The sequence below is a fragment of the Seriola dumerili genome, unplaced genomic scaffold (assembly GCF_002260705.1).
Source record: "Seriola dumerili isolate Sdu_G_001 unplaced genomic scaffold, Sdu_1.0 BDQW01000432.1, whole genome shotgun sequence".
Taxonomy (NCBI): domain Eukaryota; kingdom Metazoa; phylum Chordata; class Actinopteri; order Carangiformes; family Carangidae; genus Seriola; species Seriola dumerili.
In genome coordinates this window covers 2,819,529-2,838,116 of record NW_019174687.1, presented here as the reverse complement: position 1 = coordinate 2,838,116, position 18,588 = coordinate 2,819,529, and the positions used below count along the sequence as shown (strand labels likewise).

General features: G+C 39.4%; 1 protein-coding gene across 2 annotated transcripts; it reads right to left on the bottom strand.

Annotated features, from left to right (window-relative positions):
- Positions 1 to 1,700: 1,700 nt before the first annotated feature.
- Positions 1,701 to 12,931, bottom strand: ift57 (intraflagellar transport 57). Of its 2 annotated transcripts, XM_022761825.1 has the most exons (12): positions 12,814 to 12,931; positions 12,425 to 12,598; positions 11,564 to 11,738; positions 10,176 to 10,294; positions 9,734 to 9,839; positions 9,130 to 9,198; positions 7,325 to 7,447; positions 6,738 to 6,809; positions 5,259 to 5,390; positions 4,355 to 4,417; positions 2,315 to 2,381; positions 1,701 to 2,197 (listed from the first exon to the last, which is right to left on the bottom strand). In XM_022761825.1, the coding sequence occupies exons 2-12, from the start codon at positions 12,577 to 12,579 to the stop codon at positions 2,016 to 2,018; spliced, it is 1,263 nt and encodes a 420-aa protein (XP_022617546.1). In that variant the 5' UTR covers positions 12,580 to 12,598; positions 12,814 to 12,931; the 3' UTR covers positions 1,701 to 2,015. The 2 variants fall into 2 exon arrangements, with proteins under 2 accessions (XP_022617546.1, XP_022617547.1); XM_022761826.1 differs by having other exon boundaries at positions 9,749 to 9,839; positions 12,425 to 12,931.
- Between the last annotated feature and the right edge of the window lie 5,657 nt (positions 12,932 to 18,588).

The window sequence follows — 18,588 nt, the reverse complement described above, 5'->3', positions numbered from 1 at the left end:
ATCAAACTTGATGGGAGAATGTACGCAAACTCTGACCCATGTGTACGAACATTTTGGAGACGGGAAAATGGCGATGTAGATTGTGAGAAAAAAATAAATTAAATGTGAGAGCCCTTATGTATTTAAATAACACACATATACGTACATATTTAATTAACTGTGCGTATATCAGCACGTACGGTTTTAGTATTCATATTGATTTGTGTGTAAAATCGCTGCAGTGAACACAAGTGTGCTGTCAAGCTCACCAAGCCACTGGAGACCCCACTTAAAGAAATAAATTGTGTTCACCAAATTTCACGTCTAATCTTATCCCAGGGTGTGGGAGGGGCTACCACTGAATGTTGCAATCAATTGGGCAAGGTGTGAATCAATCAGCCTGATGGCTGTAAACTGTAATATAAATACCAGGGTGACACTCATACACATAATGATGGATGCACTGGCTCTGCTACAGGACTCTGTGAACGTGAAGAGTCACAAGGGAACAAATGTTCAGGGGCCACAATGATGATCTATGTGTTGAACTGGGTCCTGCATTAGACAGACCAACCAGCCAGAGCCCCCCATCCCAGTACAAATACAAGAGCTTACCACTGTGGGGTTTCTGGAAACCACCTGTTAGCAACAGGAATTAGCAGACAGGTTCAGTGTGCCTTGCCCCTTTTAGGAATAATAGAATTCTGCTTAATTGTCTGGTAGGCCTGGGATATCGCAGCGTCCCTGAGTGTGATAATACCTGCAGTTCTGGATGGGATTATTAAAATGAGTTGCTGATTCATCAAGTTCCCGTTCACTGTGAGAGAACAGGCCCACATCAAAAGGCAATTTGCAGCAATGTCCAGTTTCCCAAATGGATTCACTGCAGTCATGCTGCAATAAGGGTTCCACCTGAAAACCATTTTATGCAAATAGAAAGCCCGTGCATTTAATAAATGTCCAAGTCATATGTGACTCTGACAGATGTGGTAGCAGCTGGCTCAACACATGACTCTTATCCTGGCACACAGCAGTGTAGGGAACAGACTACAAGCAGGCGCTGTGCGTGATGGCTGTTAATAAAACAACATATTATAGTAATTCTAATTCAAGCCTCATGGTGTTAAGACTGTTAACCTGCAGGTGACAGTGCCTGCTCCCATACAGTTGCCTGTAAAACAAAAAGTAGCAGAGTTTTTATGTACATGACGAGCAGAGCAGAGTTGCAGGTGACCAGCTTAGTGATGGGTGGGGTTAGAGGTCAATTTGCATATTCATGCCTCTGCGCATAGTAAATGAGGCAAAAGTATAGTGTTTTATGGAAAAAAAACTTAAGTTTTTAACTTAATCATAACTCACCTTTTTCTCTCTCATAGATCCGATTTTTATTTTGAAGGGTAAATACCAAGACTTGTGGGACAGGCTTGATTTACTTAACAAGGTTAAAATGAAATGAAACCAAAATCCCCTCAATTAAAATATCCCTGGTGGTGTTTTGGGGGGTTTCTAGTCTCTCTGATAAGTGCTGTCTGCTCTGAAAATTTAACTCTTATTAACAGACATGTAGACATTTAAAATGTCAGTTTTTCAATTAAAATGAATCCTCACACCTGCTGGTGACCTCTGGTGGCCACTGAACTCTGATTAAATCATTTCATTATTATTTAGCCTCAGAAAGATTTCAAATGGAGAAGATGTTGATTATAAATTGGTATCAAAATTTATTTTATGTTCATATACACAAAAATGGCTCTAAATATTATCAATACAAAAAGAAGCTACAAAATAAATAAGGACAAAGAGTGAAATCAATGAACTGTTCAACTACAAATGTTTTATGTTTTATGAGCTAACAGCTGCTGGGCCGAGGCAGAGAGAATCTTTTAAAAGTATAAAAAATATTTTCTCAGAGATTACTTTTCTGGCTTTAAATGAAATTCTAGGACGTTTTAAAGATCCAACGTCATGAGACTCAACATTTCAGCCTCAGTTCAGGTCAGAGAAACAGGAGAGGAGCATTGAGTGCTGTAATCAGACTAAGTGAAGGGCCCAGCAGCGGACTCAGGGATGTTGGTGGCGTGCATGTCGCGCGTCATGTTGGACTTCTCTTTGAGTTTGGCCTGCAGCAAGGTGTGCTGCACAACGCCGATCCTTACGTCCATCTGAACGATCTCCTGCTTCAGCTTCGTCAGACTCTGCTTGATCTTCACCACCGGAGCTGAGGGATGAGCACAGAGACAGGCGGTCAGGTTGCTTAGCAACATGGAAAACTCAATAATAACTTGAGAACCAAATCAAGACAGTTAATTTCTTCAAACAGACTAAACAGCTTCACCTCCATCAGACATGCTGCTGCCTTTCTCCTCCATCTCCTGCTTCACCTTCTCCAGCTCCTCACTGATCTGAAACACAGACACTATCATGAACAGTCTCTGTCTGCAGGTGATAAAGCAGTGAATCACTTCCTGTAAAACAGGAAGGAGTTGTCATGGTTTTAAATGAATCGCATCTCCTGCTTATGACACTGACTTTATTCTGATTGTTCTTTATTCCTCTCTGTTCCTCTTGCCTTGATTTAATAATCCTCCATTTACATGTTTTATCATGTTACTGCTCTTCTCATGATTTTTGTTTATCATGTTCACAGTGAAGCAGTACTTCCCTTATAATTTAAAGACATTCATTTGACCATAAATATATATTTAAAGGCCTAGTTAACACATTTTTGTCACTGATTAGATAAAACTTGCAGTTATATTCACACATACATAGTATAACTAAATAAAGAATCTGTTGTCTGTGTAAACGAAAATAATGAATAAATAACTTTTATCACAAGCTCCACTGAATGAAAACAGTCAAGTGTAGATAGATAGATAGATAGATAGATAGATAGATAGATAGATAGATAGATAGATAGATAGATAGATAGATAGATAGATAGATAGATAGATAGATACTTTATTTATCCCCTAGGGGAAATTCATGTGTCCATTAGCTCATTGTTGATGATAATAATAATAATAATAATAAAAACAGTTAATAACAAATGAACAATAATAATTAGATAAGTCATGTGTCTCTAGCATGTTACATTAAAAATATAATTAATATATCTAAGACCGAGCTTGAATCCTCCAGGTGAGTGTGCGACTGTTAAGTGAAGATCTGTAAATATTCATATATTAATGTAAATCCTATCAGAGAGAGAAAGTAACTATATTGTCTTACAGAATGATTATCTATGTGTATTAATCATCTTTATCAATCATGTCTTAACGTGATTTATAAAAGACATTTTTGATCCTGGTTAAAGTCAGACTGTTGGCCATATGATTTACTTATTTATTTGCAGTTCATTCATTAGTGTTTAAGTTTCATTTGATTATGGTTTTCTTTTAGACTGAATTGTTTTATTGAGACCGAGCTTGTATCCTCCAGATCTTGTAGTGCTTGTAAGCAATTACAAAAGAAGTCACTGAATCAACATTGGAGCTGTCTGTGTCTCTTTGTTGGAGTCAACCAGTCAACTGCCAGCCGTTACTTCAACATGATCTTCTATACAACACAGAGACTGGAACTGTCATGTGGAAAAAGAGATTTACGGGGTATTTCAGGAACAGACTGAACCCCGTTACACAAGCAGGACAGGACAGTGTGGTGATGTGTTTTTATCACAAGATGGCGCCTACTGATCTGATCAGGAATCAACAGAAACTGACTCCATTCTTGCATCTTCCATAACATGTCTGACAAAACATCTAAAAGGCCACAGTTAAAGACATAAGACAGAAGCTCTGGACGTTTACCTGCCGAATGACGACAGGTCAGAAGGTGAAGAACAACAGGAAGTCTAGAGACTAGACTCAAATTAACAGCATTCACTTTAACGTCAGACACTGCAATTATTACTTAGTAAAACACGGCAGCAACGTTATCAACAAATTGATAAATATATATATATATATAGAATATTATAATATAGAATATTAAGAGTAGCAGCACTTAAGTAAGTAAGTAAGTATTTGTGTGTATATATATATAATATACAGTACACACACACACACACACACACACACACACACACACACACACACACACACACACACACACACACACACACACACACACACACACACACACACACACACACACACACGTTTTTGGGTGGGGGGACATATGCTGTAGATGATGTAGTTGTTAACTCTGTTCTGTTGAGAAATAACCACTGTAAGGGAATGCAATCTAACAAATAAAGAGTATAAAAAACATCACACAGTCTCAAAGTATGACGATGTTTCTACTTGTAGATCGTTATTCACACAGACACGACTGTTGAGTGATTAAAATGCAGCTGGGCGATGTGTTCACTGACCTCAGCCAGGACTCTGGTTCTCTCTGTCACTCCTCCGCTGGCCTGCTGGTATCGCTCCTTGGCCTGGTGGAGTAAAGATGTTTGAGATCAGGTTTCTGATGAACGTCCAACACATTTATATTTTCATTTATGTTACATGAATTGTGTTCGCCACATGTGAATGACAGCTACAATATCAAATCTAAAGCTACATGTACATGTACTGTACACACACACACATATACACACACACACACACACATTTATATACTGTATATATATATATATGATGACAGACCAATTTGTACATGTTTCCTGTGTTTTCCTTGATCATCACATGGAATTATTAGTTAATTAATACTGTGAAAGTATCAAAGCCTCAGTCCACAGAGAAATGCACACAGCCTGTATTCAGAAACTGAGCCTTAAAACCAGCCGTCAGGACTTCTGGAACTTTGTGATGTCATACCAAAGCAGTTACTGCCCTCAACCAAGCCCCAAGCCCCACCCAGTGTTTACCTGAAATCTGCTATATTTTTATTGGATCCCTCAGAAAACAGTCAGCCAATCAGAAGAGAGGCCCAGAGCCTCCTCTCTTCTGATTGGCTCACCGACCTGTTGTTACAAGATCTCCAGAGAGAAGCCTGAGAGAGGAGATGTAAAACTACACTGAGATGGTTTTTGGTTCTTAAAACCACAAATATATATTCCTATGGATCAACACTTTGGAAAGTTTGTATTTTTGATGATAAAAACAAAACTGCACCAGCTTTGTGGTGTTGCTGTGCAAAATCTAAATAACTATCAAATAAAACACAAAGGTGTTTAACAGCCTGCTCGAGCACACAGGTGTGTGTGCTGCAGGTTTCAGGTACAGATGTGAGTTCCAGGTGTTTTCAGCTGCAGGTGTGTGTCTGGTGTTTACCTCGCTGAGTTTGGCCTGAGCACTGCGGTACTCCTGGATCAGATGTTCCAGCTGGTTGTTGATGTATTTCTCCCGGCTGCTCACCTTCTCCAGAGTCTTCCCGATGTCCTCCTGCAGTTTGTCCAGGTAGCTCTACAGAGACAACAGAGGACATTAAAGATGTCTCCTCCTGAGTCCCCCTGCCACTTTTAACTTTCAGTCCATAACCTTATTTCTATGTGGAAGACAAAACTGCTCCAAACTAACATCAAACGTGTCTTATTTCTTAGAGGAGACTGCAGGGATTACTTCTTATGTGGGTGTCAGGTGATTGACGGGAGGCTCAGTGTAACATTATGCAAAGTTTATAAGAAAATACACGACTCAGCAACAAATAAGTAAACACTTCTGCCACAGAGGAGCTCACATCTCGTCACACTAACAAATTAAGAAAAATCTAATTATCATAGCGTGGGGATCCAGTGCAGGCTGACAGGTGTGGTGGTGTAACATCAGCTGTTTCCCCCAGAGATCAGGCTGAAGACAAATGAGCTGACTGTTCACATTCACTGTCTCACCTGTGTAATTTGTTTTCCTGAGCTCTCACAGCTCCCGCTGGCTGCAGCATCAGTGTTGGAAATATAAAAACCCACCTTATTGACTTGCCTCTATAATCTGAGTTTTCTTGCTTTGCTCTGTTTCTCTTCCTCACTGTCAGTTTCCTTGAATTCAAGCTTTACTTGTTATTTCAAACAAAAGAATGCAGCTCAATAAAAAATCGTTTCTATGAAGTGATTTCTTTTGCCAGGATCATTTGTCTAAGATTTGTAGCCAAGAGAAGGAACAGTAATGGTAGATCACTTGTTAACACAGATTATATGTACCTTGTGTTTAGAGTGCATGGAGAAAGAAACCTGGAATGCTTTTATACAGATATAGAATGGGGTAGTGTTGCACTTAACACAACACGCATGTGGCTTAAATAAGTATTACATAAGCAAAAAAATCTCAAAAAATCACAATTTTTTTTACGTGTAAAAACAACCTCTGAATATGGAAGCACTGAAAGGCAATTGATATGTTTTTTTTCATCTGTATAAACACCGCTGAGAGGCAAGTGACCTGGGGGAAAACGCTTTTTGTCTTTCTTTCTTCCCAGAAAGACTCACTTGCTTCTTGGAGCTAGTTTTCACAGATGGAAAAAAACAACTTAGAAAAATAGTCCTGGCAAAAAATACATTTTCAGATGCCTTTCAGGGCTTCTGTACATTTTTAACAGGACATATGCAAAAACATAAACAGGCGGAGATCATTCAGAGCATCTGTATGATGAAAACATTAATACTAGGTACGGAGTAATGACGGTTTGTAGTGACGATGAACCCAGTAATTAAAATAAGACACAGAGGAAAGTGTTGATACAGTCCAGCAGGTGGCACTCAAGACAGACATACAGGCAGTCTCAGCTGCTGCATTATCAAACCAGGTCAGTGAACTCACCTTGGCCTCTTTGAGTGAGGACTTGATCCCGTCTCTATGTTGATGCATCTGGTCCACATGGATCCTCCAGTCCTGCAGACCCACACACAGACTAGAGACTAGTCAAAAAACAACTGAAACAAGCGGGAATATGGCGGGAAACCACAGTGACATCTGAGTCCTAGCCTTCAAATCATTAACACTCATTTATATACAAAAGATTTTCCATCAAATAAATATCACATAATTTATAATCTGATTCATAATGTTTATTCTCACTATATTCACACATATTTATCTATCATAATCTAATTCACTTATCTTTTTCTCACCTTTTGTTGCTGATATTAGGAGCCATTTTTATTTTTAAAGGAAAATACCATAACATCTGTATGTATCTGCAGCTGATGAAACATCCCACAACAATTCAAATATTCCCACAGTATAATTTAGAGTTTATGTTTGTGAATGTGTCTCAGAACATTTTACACATGTAAATAAATACATTTATATGCATACTGTATATATTTTCAAAGTTAAGGGTTTGATGGGAATCCACTATCACCTGTAATCTCCAGTAAGCAGGTGGTGCTCAGGTGAGCCTGTACCTTGTTGTCTGTCCTGATGGTGACTTTGAGCTGAGGCAGGACTCTCTCCACCTCCAGGTTCCACTCTGCTGCATCAACTGTCGACTCCAGGATCTCGTCTGGTTTGGAGGACGGTTCTGCTTCCTGTCAAAAGAACAGAAAACAGGATATACCATATGTCTGGCAGAATTCAAAGTGACAAAAGTGAAAGGGAGCCTCATGTTCCAGTTTGCTGAAAAAGAAGCTGTCAATAAAATGTGCAGTAATTCAAATTTAAGGGTGATCCCCAAGTTAAGGGGGGCCCTCATTTACAATGACACCAACATGTAAATTACAAATATAAAAGATCAGCTAGAATTACCACCTTGCGGTTATATGCCTCCGCCAAAACACTGTTTTGTGTTCTCCAGATATCATATTCACAAGGCCAAAATCATGATTTGCGAGGTCATCGTGACCTTGACCTTTGACCACCAAAATCTAATCAGTTCATCCTTGAGTCCAAGTGAAAGTTTGTGCCAAATTTGAAGAAGTTCAGTCAAGGTGTTAATGAGATACTATGTCCACAAGAATGAGACGGACAGACAACGAACCAAAAAATATGGCTCCTGCTCCGACTGTCGCTGTCAAACAACATCAGAAGTAGTTACCATGGGAGATACAATCATACAAATCCAACAACCATAGACAGTTATTAAGTAGATTCCTGAGCTGTCCAAGAGGTTTAAGAGTTTTCAGTTTTACATTGCAGGAGAATCTATGATTCCTTCAAAGGTCAGTCTTGGAGAACCAGCCAATCACTGGAGTGAGTTAGAAGTGGACCAGGTTTCCAATGCAGCACAGATGTGATTTATGATACTTTAAAGATATACAGACACCAATGCTGACCAAGCTTATCATAGAGGATATAGGCAGCGGGGGCAGCAGCATGTCTGTAAATTATATCACCATAGACAAGAACCAGGAGGAAAACTGGTTCAACAACCCCCTCTTCCTGCAAATCAAATGAACCTGATTTCGTTTCTGTTTATAATTTTGTTGTAGTTTGACAACAAGGTCCCTGACGTGGTGTTTGAATGTAAATTTGTCATTAAACCAGATGCCAAGATACTCATCTTCTGTTACCCTTTTGATATTTAAACAGTAGTTGATTACAGCATTCTGTTTTGAAATTTTGAGAAAAACATACATTTTGTTTTATTTGCATTAGGGCTGCACAATATGCAAAAACGTGATGTGTGATTTTTGTTGAGTCTTGTACCAAACAATCATATTCCTTTACATCTGGAGAATACGATTTGTAGTCCGGGGCGTCTGTAGCACCACAACACTTATGGTGCTAACAATGCACAACAATGTGACACATTGGATTATATTTCGGTTAATTGTATTATCAGTCCTAATATGCATCAAATGTCAGTTTAAGATAACAAGTGTTATTATTAAAGCATGAAAGGAAAGTTGTAGATTCTCGGTGGCTGATTGACCAGAGTCAGAAACACAGCACAAAATAGTCTCGTCTATGTAAAGATGAGTTCGTAGGAAAGAGACAATTTCATTAATGTAAATGGTCAGGACAGGGCCCAGAATGGATCCCTGTGGCACACCTGTTGTGACCAGCAGGAATCCAGACCTGGACCTTCATCCCAACACCCCCCCCAATGGCCTGTAGTGCTTCCAGAACAAGATCAATGGAGAAAAGCTGAATCATTAATACTGGAGGGGGTTCCTATGGATCCGTCCTCAGATAAATGTGCAGGAGAGACAGAATGTTTACTGAAACCTGAACAGACATTGTTCGGTTCTGATACTAAAGGTGAACTCACAGTGTGAGTGGTCCGTAACTTCAGAGCCTCCAGATCCATCACGTTCTCCTCCTCCTCATCAGGCTCCTCCTGAGTTTACACACAAACACAAGACATGTTAATGAGCTGACGTGTCCTCAGAATAATGACATCCAGTCCTTACCAATGCTTCTTATCATGATGCATTTATTTTCCGGGGTCTTCAACCTGCAGGGTCCATAATGTCCAATAAGACTTGTACACAAAGTTGAACAAAAAACAGCCACAAAGTTGTCCGAGAACAGTCGAAAACTGTTTGCTTCTTTACAATGAGCAACACCTGTGATTGCTGCCTTGGGGCTTAGATTTTCTGTGGACAGCCTCTGCCTTACATCACCCCTGTGTGCTCAGAGGAATATCACAAATCACATACATGGCTCCTATAGAGAAAAATCTTCTGATAGAATGTGATGCATCACAGTTTTAGGTGTAAAATTTTAACTGGCACTCAACTCTGGTCATGATGTTAAACACAGGTAATAAAATACACAAATCTTTTTGGGGCTAAAAAAGGTAAAAATCATAAGAGTAACTGCTAAACATTTAGGATGAAGAGTGCAACAAAGAAGAAAAAAGAAGTTCATACAGCTGAGACACCTACTATCATCTCCTCCTCGACTTTGCTGAGTGTGAGCTCTGCGTCGTCCTCAATCACAGACTCTTCTTCTGTGGTTTCGGTTGGGTACTTTGGTCTGAAAGAAAGAAACAAGCCACGAGGTCAAAGCACAAGAAGTTTGCAACATCCTTTCAGGTAAACACAGATCTCCTCTTGTGCACTGTTTAGTCTGATACTTGTTGTGCTGCACTCACTGTGAGACCCTGAGGATTACAGTTAAATATCAGAATCTGATCTGAAAATATCAAAATCAAAACCAGAAGTAACAAGCAGCTGGATAAAAGGAGGTTAAAGGTCAAGGTCCTGGTGCACAGACTGATAATCCTGCGACTCTAAAACCATGATACAGGAACATGTCCATAAACAGAATGAGACAGGAATGATTTGGCTAGAGCAGAACATGTCTGAGTACCTTCTAAAGGAGAACCCCTTCCTCCTCAGAGCCTCCTCAGCCAGTCGGTCCAGCACCAAGCAAACGTACTCGCCTGAGCCTGACTTCAGTTTGGAGGGCGGGAAGTCCACCTTGACACCCTGATGGACGCAGTGATGAGTCAGACAAGTCTCCTACACTCTCACATCCCTGAGTCCTTATAGTAAAACAGCAGATGACAACAAGGAGCCGGAGTCGACTTGAGATTGAGGTCAGGATCAAAAGCACAGCGACATATTTTATTCATGGTTACATATTTCATTCATCTGTTTCATTCACTATTCATCTGTCAAGTTACAGAGCGTCTGCAACTTTCATCAGGGGTAAATGTGAGATCTGTGACCTTTTTAAGACCTTTTCACTCTGAGTTACATGGAGCAGATGCTCAATTTTAAAAGAGGAAAATGAAAACGGACTGTGAAGCTGTAAGGAGACAGGATGGTGCCTTGGGGCTGAGTAGTGAACGTCAGTATTTAGTGTAAACCAAAATGTGTCAGAGTAAATAAAACTGTCACTGAGCCTTGGTAATCAAATAATCTATAAGTAGGATTAGATGTTGTTTATTTGATACTTATGTGTGAGTATGAGTTTCAATACGGAGACCAAAACAACACGTTTTTCCTGAAACATCAGAATTAGACATTTAATAATGTTTTAGTTTGTTGATTTAAATCAGGAATTCTTTCATCTAAAATTAACTCAACAAGATTATGAAACTCGTCAGACTTTTAATGACTTTTTTTTTTTTTCAACAGAAAGGAAAATATGTTAAGCATTGCAATTCAATATCCAGCCTTGATTCATAGTTATAGTCTTCCTCACTTTTATTTGATCAAAATTCTTTCAATTTTTTCACAGTTAATATAAGAATATAAAATTTGAAATTTCAGCATAAAAAAAACATGCTGTATGTTTTTCTTTAGACAACATTTAACATTTGACAACTTTTGCCTCTTTACTGGCTTTTGTTGGAAAAGAAGGATATATATTTATATATTTATATATTTATTTTTAAAGTAAGATAATCAGAACTGAATCTCTGGATTAATCTTTTTAATGCTTTTTTCTCTGTTCATTTTGTCTGTCCTTTAAGTTACAGCTTCATCTCCAAGTGTCAACAAATGAGATTTTTACAACCTTTTTAATGGCAGTGAGAATGAAATAAAGACAAATTTGCCACCTCTAAAACTAAATCCAACATATTAAAAGATTGATTTCACTTTATTCAAAATTTTTTACAGCCTTGATTTTAAACAGGAGTTTTGTTTTCATGTCAGGACCTGCAGACACTTTTAGAACGGCGACTCTGACTATATCAGTGAAGGATGTTTCTGTGTTTTATTGCTCACTCAGAGCTGAACATCACTTACAAACGCCCTGAGCTCTGCCAGGATGTTGGACACGGTGGCGTTGGGTTCGTCGTACTCCTGAGGCTCGGTGAACGGCCTCCCTGCCATGTTGATGAGCCACGCTGCGATGATGGTGAACATGTAGAACTGCTCGCCGGGGTTGGATCCCAGATATGGACTGGAGACAAAATAATGTCTGACGAGGGAAAACAGAGATCATGAGAAGAAATGAGCCAGGAAGATTCTCCCTCCTCTAAACTTAATGGGTTATTCTTTTTAGACTCTTTCTATTACTTAGTGTCACCTTTATGGTTCCCATCATTCCCATCTTTTATTTTTCTATGTTGTTTTATTGTTCTGGCAGATGTCTATGTGCTACACAAATACAGATTATTTTATCATTATTATCAATCAAAAACAAAACATTCAAAAACACTTAGATGTGGTTGTTAATACTGACACTGGCCTGTAATATTCAACATCTGATTTACTATTCTCCTTAAACAGTGGAGTAACTCCAGGCCTTTTCATATCACATGTTGATTTACCCTGTCATATGGTCATAGTGTGGGGAAATTCATTTACATTTCAACATTGAATAATTTTCATTTTGTACTCTACATTTGTGATGTTCGCAGCAGTAACAAAACCATAATTGTGATTAGGACATTATGGTAAATTATTTTCAGCCCTGCACAATATATGTTTCACACAGTACATGTTTCACTCATTTCTGGTGAAGCAATAGGAAATTAAACAATAACTGGTATGGCTGGGGACATCTGAAGGACTTTGTTGCCCAGTTAACTTTACTAAAACATCAATTAGTCACCTGTGAGATTTAAAAAGCTTTAACTAACTATCCAGTGAAGGTCCTCTCACCTGGACAGGTTCTTCATATTGTGTTTGGCCAGAACCTCCTCCTCATAATTTAACACCTTCAGTTTTTCCAGTAAACACTCCATCACCACAAACACCTGGTGAGCTGCTCCGGGACCGCGGTCATCTTCATCTCCCCGTCTACCGTCATCCGCCATGTCTCCACTTCACCGGCTGCTTTAAATATTAAAAGGAAAAGACCAGACCCAATGAGTTCTTCTTGGACTCTCTCGACCAGCTGGCGTGTGCTAGCCTGTGCTAGCCCGGTTTGTTTGGCTTCCCCCTCCGTTGTCAGGCAACCGAGAGCTAACGCTAGCTGGCTAGGTAGTTAACGTTAGCCGCTAGCAAAATCATGCTACAAACTGTGGTTCAAATCCGTAACTCAAAAGTACCTGTCAGTCTGCAGGATATAAACACATCAGCAAGTCAGAAAGTTTACGACTATGGACATTAAAGTACTGAAATCCTCTACAGTGAATCGCTGGAAGTCACTGTTGGCTAAACTGTCAATATCAGCGTCAGGTCCTTCTTCACCTTCCGGTTTGTGTTTCGCAAACAACGAATTGGCGCATTACTGCTACCTACTGGTATGGAGTGTGGATGTCTGCTCTTTATATTATTCAAAAAATAAAACAAAATAAAATAAAATATTCTCAATCAAATTAGTTAATCAAAGATTCTGACGTAGGATTTTATAAAACTAATTTCTTGAGTTCTTTTGTAGAATATCTTTACTTTTATCTTTTTGAGGCTTTAAATCATTTGCCTTCTTTCTGCCTCTTATTTCTGACAATGTAGTTAGTATAACACTGTGCAACAGTGTAGTCACATCTACCTGTATTTATTATTATTATTATTATTGTTATTATTATTATTATTATTATTATTATTATTATTATTATTATTATATAGGGAGTTAGAGATGTTGGTGGTGGGAATGTGATTTGTCATTTGTGCTTCGTTTACTTTGTGTTACAGATAACCCGAGAGGTGACTGCACTGATAAACACTCATATCTTTGTCACACTCATCTCTTCCATACATTATATAAATTCAACCTCAACACAACCTTATCCAGTGAAGCATGATACACACAGTTTCAGTCTACCAATACACACACAGTGTATATAAGTGTATGAGTCTATTTGTATGTGTGTTAGTGAATAATTCATATCTCCACCCTCCCCTGTGGAGAAGCAGGAAGTGTTGGAAGAGAGGGGTGTGTTTGTTTCATCTGGATGCTGCTCCCTGCCTGTCGAACACACAGGTGGAGCTCCCTGGTGACTGTGATTGATTGACGGGCGTGCTGACCGCCTGCTGCATCGCTGATGACGCTCAGCAAGCCGCGTCCCCCCCGCTTCAGCGACGGCCCTAACTCACCACCAGCTCAGCTGAACTGAGACATGTAATCACACAGACACAGCATGGGGGTGGAGGGGAGTGACACAGACACGTTAAAGGAATGTTCAGACATTTTGTAAAATAAGATAAGTCGGGCAGATGAGAAGAGGGATCTCTGCATATGCAGCTCAGGGAGAAATCCGAGCTAGGTTTATCCTAGCTTAGGACGAGGACTGGCAGGGGGAACTGTTAGCCTAGCTCCATTAAAAGAGAAAAAACAAAACTTCCAACAACCAAAGAGGTGTGTTATTTACATGTTGTATTTTATTTATTGATTAAGTGCAGACAGATATGTTAAAAAAGGAGACATTGCGATGTTAGCAGCATTTAGCATTGTTAATCAACAACAGCATCTCAAATACCTGAGCTCATAACTGTGTGTGTGTGTGGGGGGGGGGGGGATCAGTTTATCAAATTAACGCCCAAGCAAGCTAGCTCTAGTTAACAAGCCTCTCCAGACATGTTGACTTGTCACAGCAGAAAAAGCACTAACGTTAACATTGGCTCAGTTCCATCACGTATCCCAGTAAACTATCCAGTGAGCCAACATTCACAGCCTCTTTTAATACACCTGCTCATTTCTTATAAAGACAACGATGGCTGAAGCTCTTGATAAGTAAACAGCTTTTAATGCTAACACTTGCTTTGTAGCAATAGCAAAACTTACAAATAGCTCCTTTAAACCCAAGATAAAATTCCTTTTGGAGGATAAGTTTCGGTTTCAGAGTTGAAATCAAATTATTGTTGCTGCCAAATTAGTTATGGTTCATGGGTCAGTCCATTTGCGATTTCCAAGGGGTGTTGTTAGTTGGGTGTTCTTCTGTCAGTCATCGTATAACACCTGTTTTGAGTATATGGTTTTGATTGGCCAGACCTGTTTCAAGGCAGATAGAAATATTTTCAATGTGCAGGGGGTTGGGTTATCTGTCATAGTGAATAAATATGAGCTTGTCTGGTTTCCAGGCTAGTGAGCTAACCACATCCAGATCTCCAGATCCTATCTCTGTCCTGGATGCACAGCAATTTTACTTTACTTTATTTTACAAAATAAAATAAATACTAATAATACTACAACTACTACTACTACTACTACTACTACTACTAATAATAATAATAATATTAATAAAGAAAAGTAAAAGAAAAATTTTATAAATTAAAAGAATTCATTGGCAGAATGTGAACAGATTTTTTTTTAGAAGTAAACAAAACAACAAATGTTTGAACATTTTTATGCTATTTCAGGCATTATTGAGATATAGGCTATCCATAGGCAGAGATTATCTTGGCTAATGTTTTCACAGTGAGTGATTTGAATCATTGTTAATATGTAGAGTATCACCTAATAGTCCACCATCACACAGACATCCTGCTTTATCGCAACATGTGCCGCAGCAGCTGTTAATGAATCTCCTCCAGACGCCTACAAATGAACCTCAGTCCTGAGCAACTCTTATCACCACAACCTGCAGAGAAAGGAAGCTTTGTCTCTGTTCTGGTGTGATTACAGACTGGGTGCAGCCAGACAGTGTGTCAGCCTGTGGCCTGGCCTCCTTTCCTAGGCTTGCCAGGCATTCGATGGAGAGGTAATTGGGAGGAGAAGCAGAGGTGGATCCACGGCTTAACCTGAACAAGGTGGTAATGAGTGGCGGCTGCAAGGAGGCCTTGCCTCAGGGCCAGCAGGAAGCTTATCAGCCCACTGGGTGTCATTCAAAGGCTATTTATGCCTTTTTGCACAAAAATAACTGCTATCTGAGAGTCATTATTTCACTGGATGTTTCTTAATAGTGGCGATAGGACCTATCTGAGCTTGCTACCATATGATACACCAGTTTCTTTTATTTCTCAGACATATTTTGTGTTTACTTTAGGCTTTATATTCGCCTGCCTAAAATTCAAACCCCATTGTCTCTCGTATTTCTGAACCCACAGAGAACTGTCACCATGACTGCAGCTCTAAGGAGCTTTTTTAGGCCTTTTCATTATGATTCCTGTCTAGTTCAGTCTCAGCATTTGCAACATCAAACAAGTTCTGATAAACCCACAGTCCACGACCTGCCCAGCAGCAAACAGCAGACAGATGCAGTTAGAGACAAGCTGGTGAAGAAAATTAAGCAAGAAGTTTTTTTTAAAATTTGGATCCAAACCAAAACAGACCTGTGAAAGATCTACCTGAAACCAGCGAGCATAAATGAACATGAACATGAATGAAATAAGGCACCATTTATAAAGAGTTTATAAACGGCAATTAATGACTTTATTAAAGACTTTTTGGTTCGTTGAGCACCTAAAGTGCCAGATGTTTTCCTCAGGAAGTGATGGAGCCTCCCCACCTCCCAAAAAAAAAAAAAAAAAAAAAAAACAGCTAAAAGAAATGGATTCATCACTTAGATTTATCAGCTGGACACAAACACCACTCTAATGAATGATCATGTGGCTGTACATGGAAATAGGCAGCTGTTTGCAGGTTAAAGGTGATGTAATGTCAGCGTTGTGTTTGCAACTTGTCTCTTCTGAAAACAAGTGGCCAGAAAGAATCCAGCTTCTGCAGGTTTAAAGAGACAGATTTCATGCTGTCAATAGCCACTGTTGTGTTAGCCCAGATGTGAGATGGCTCACAGCTTCATTAGTATTCCACTTCCTCTGCCGGTGTGTCAGCGCTCATTTCCCTAACAGAAGGTGTCAGTCCTTTCAAACACTGGATTTGTCATTTTGGAAAGAAAAACACTCTCTTTTTCACAGCTTGATGAGTCATTACGTTCCAGGAAAACCGACTGACAGGCGAAGCGATTAGCTCCCACCCACTGAAAAGCTCCATTCACACACTCTGCATTGGCAAGGTTTCCATGTTCAGACAGTTCATAAGTCTGGAGAGGATGTTTTCTGAGCAGGGAGCAGTGTGTTGATCGAGTAAAAATCTAACGGCGCGCTCAGATTCTTTTTGTTTCTTTTTTGGAGACACACATTGTGATGCTCGGGATCGGAAGCCAAGAGCTGCCAAAGTTGGAACCATAATCTTGCTCTTGAGAAAGCTAAAGGTTGTTTTAAATGTAAAATACCCCATATAATATATAAATAAGTTAACAATGTGAACAACTTTGATATCCCAGAGTAAAAAAGAATAACAGCACAGACAAATTGCAAAAAAAAAAAAAAGATTGTAAAGCTGAAATGATTAGTTAATTAATCAGTCAATGGAATGAAAAGTAATCGGCAACTATTTTGATAATCTTTTAAATAAAATTTGTTGGTTTCTTTGTTCTGGAATTTGAGAATTCACTGCTTTTCTTTATATTTTTTGAGTTTTGGACTGGTGGGCCGGCAGAACAAGACTTTAAATGATGTCAAATTGTCTATCTATCTATCTATCTATCTATCTATCTATCTATCTATCTATCTATCTATCTATCTATCTATCTATGCTTATTGAGTTAATATCAGATATCTGGAAACAGTGACAAAAAACTTCAAACATCAGACAAGATAGAAACAAGCTGAGCAGTATGACAAACCTTTCAGATGTGCTCACTTCAGTCCAAAGTGAAAAAGTGCTTAGCTCATCTGGATAAAAAACAACTTCTGTTCAACTGAAAAAACAAACATGTTATGAAACTATGATAAATGATTCATAATATGGACGATTCAGACAATTTAAACATTTCCACCTGCTGCTTTTGTGTTGAGGCCAAATTGATGCTGTGGAGAAAAAAAAAAAAAAACCTCAGTAAACAAACAGAGCTGTAAATGTTGTGTTTATTGTCAGTCTGTGGTGTAAATGGTTCATCTGTTCACTTATTTGTTCCTCCTGTTGAGAAAGCTGTTGTTGAAGCTGAAACAAAGTTGTTAAAATCCTTCAGGGCGGGATCAGTCCAGAGAGGTGTTGTGTTTCTGCATGATGCTGCTGTTGCAAATCACTTGTATGTAAATGTAATTTGGAGACAGGGTTGATTTTTTTTTTTTTTCCAGCAAAACTTTCTCACTTACAGTACATCTGCAGCACTTTGACTTCTTCTCTTGCCAGCTGATTGCTCTTCTTCTGTGGTTTTGTAGCTGCCACCCTGGACAAAGAGAAACATCGGCAGACAGTGACAGAAAATTTTAAGGAACACGTTTCCGGGATTGCATCTGGAGAGTTTGGCTTTTTTAGGTGATACATCTCGTGAAAAAAAAACAGAAAACATCCCCGAGTGCTGGTGCAGCTCTCAGCTCCACATTCACAGAATGTAAATGTGAATCCCACCTGTTAAAGACTTAATGCATCTTACACCACTGACGGAGCAGATTTGACAAGTCAATCTCAGAGGGAAAATATCTGCAGGTTGTTGGAGTGTCTCTGGCTCAGAAGAAGAAGCGTTCACAGTCTGAAGGAGGAGATGAAAACGTCGTAATGGAGCCATGGATCAGCAGACGGCGCTCCTCGTTCCCTTCTCTGCACTTGAATCACCCAAGGCCATTTCTCTTCAACAGATTGCTTGAAGAGCTCAATTGTGCACAGCTAATGCATAACAAACAGATGGAGCTGAATGCAATCACTCCAGAGTAGCGTCTCTATCTCCTTCTCTCTGCCTCTCTCTCATAAGCGTTGAAATAAATCAAAACTATGGTTTTGGCGGCGGCGGCGGCGGCTCTGCAGGAGGAGAGATGCTGCACAGCAATACGGTCATCATGTGGCTCAGAGTCTCAGATCTGCCTCAATGAGGGGAAATTAATTAACGTCATTTTGCTCCGCTTCTCCCAAGCTTTGATGGATACAGTTGCCGTGGCAACCT

Coding starts and splice junctions, on each gene's coding strand:
- ift57 (XM_022761825.1), bottom strand. CDS start 12,579: ATGGCGGATGACGGTAGACGGGGAGATGAAGATGACCGCGGTCCCGGA. Junction 11,739..12,424: donor AATATGAAGAACCTGTCCAG/GTGAGAGGACCT, acceptor TTCCCTCGTCAG/ACATTATTTTGTCTCCAGTC. Junction 2,382..4,354: donor GAACCAGAGTCCTGGCTGAG/GTCAGTGAACAC, acceptor TCTGTGTTTCAG/ATCAGTGAGGAGCTGGAGAA.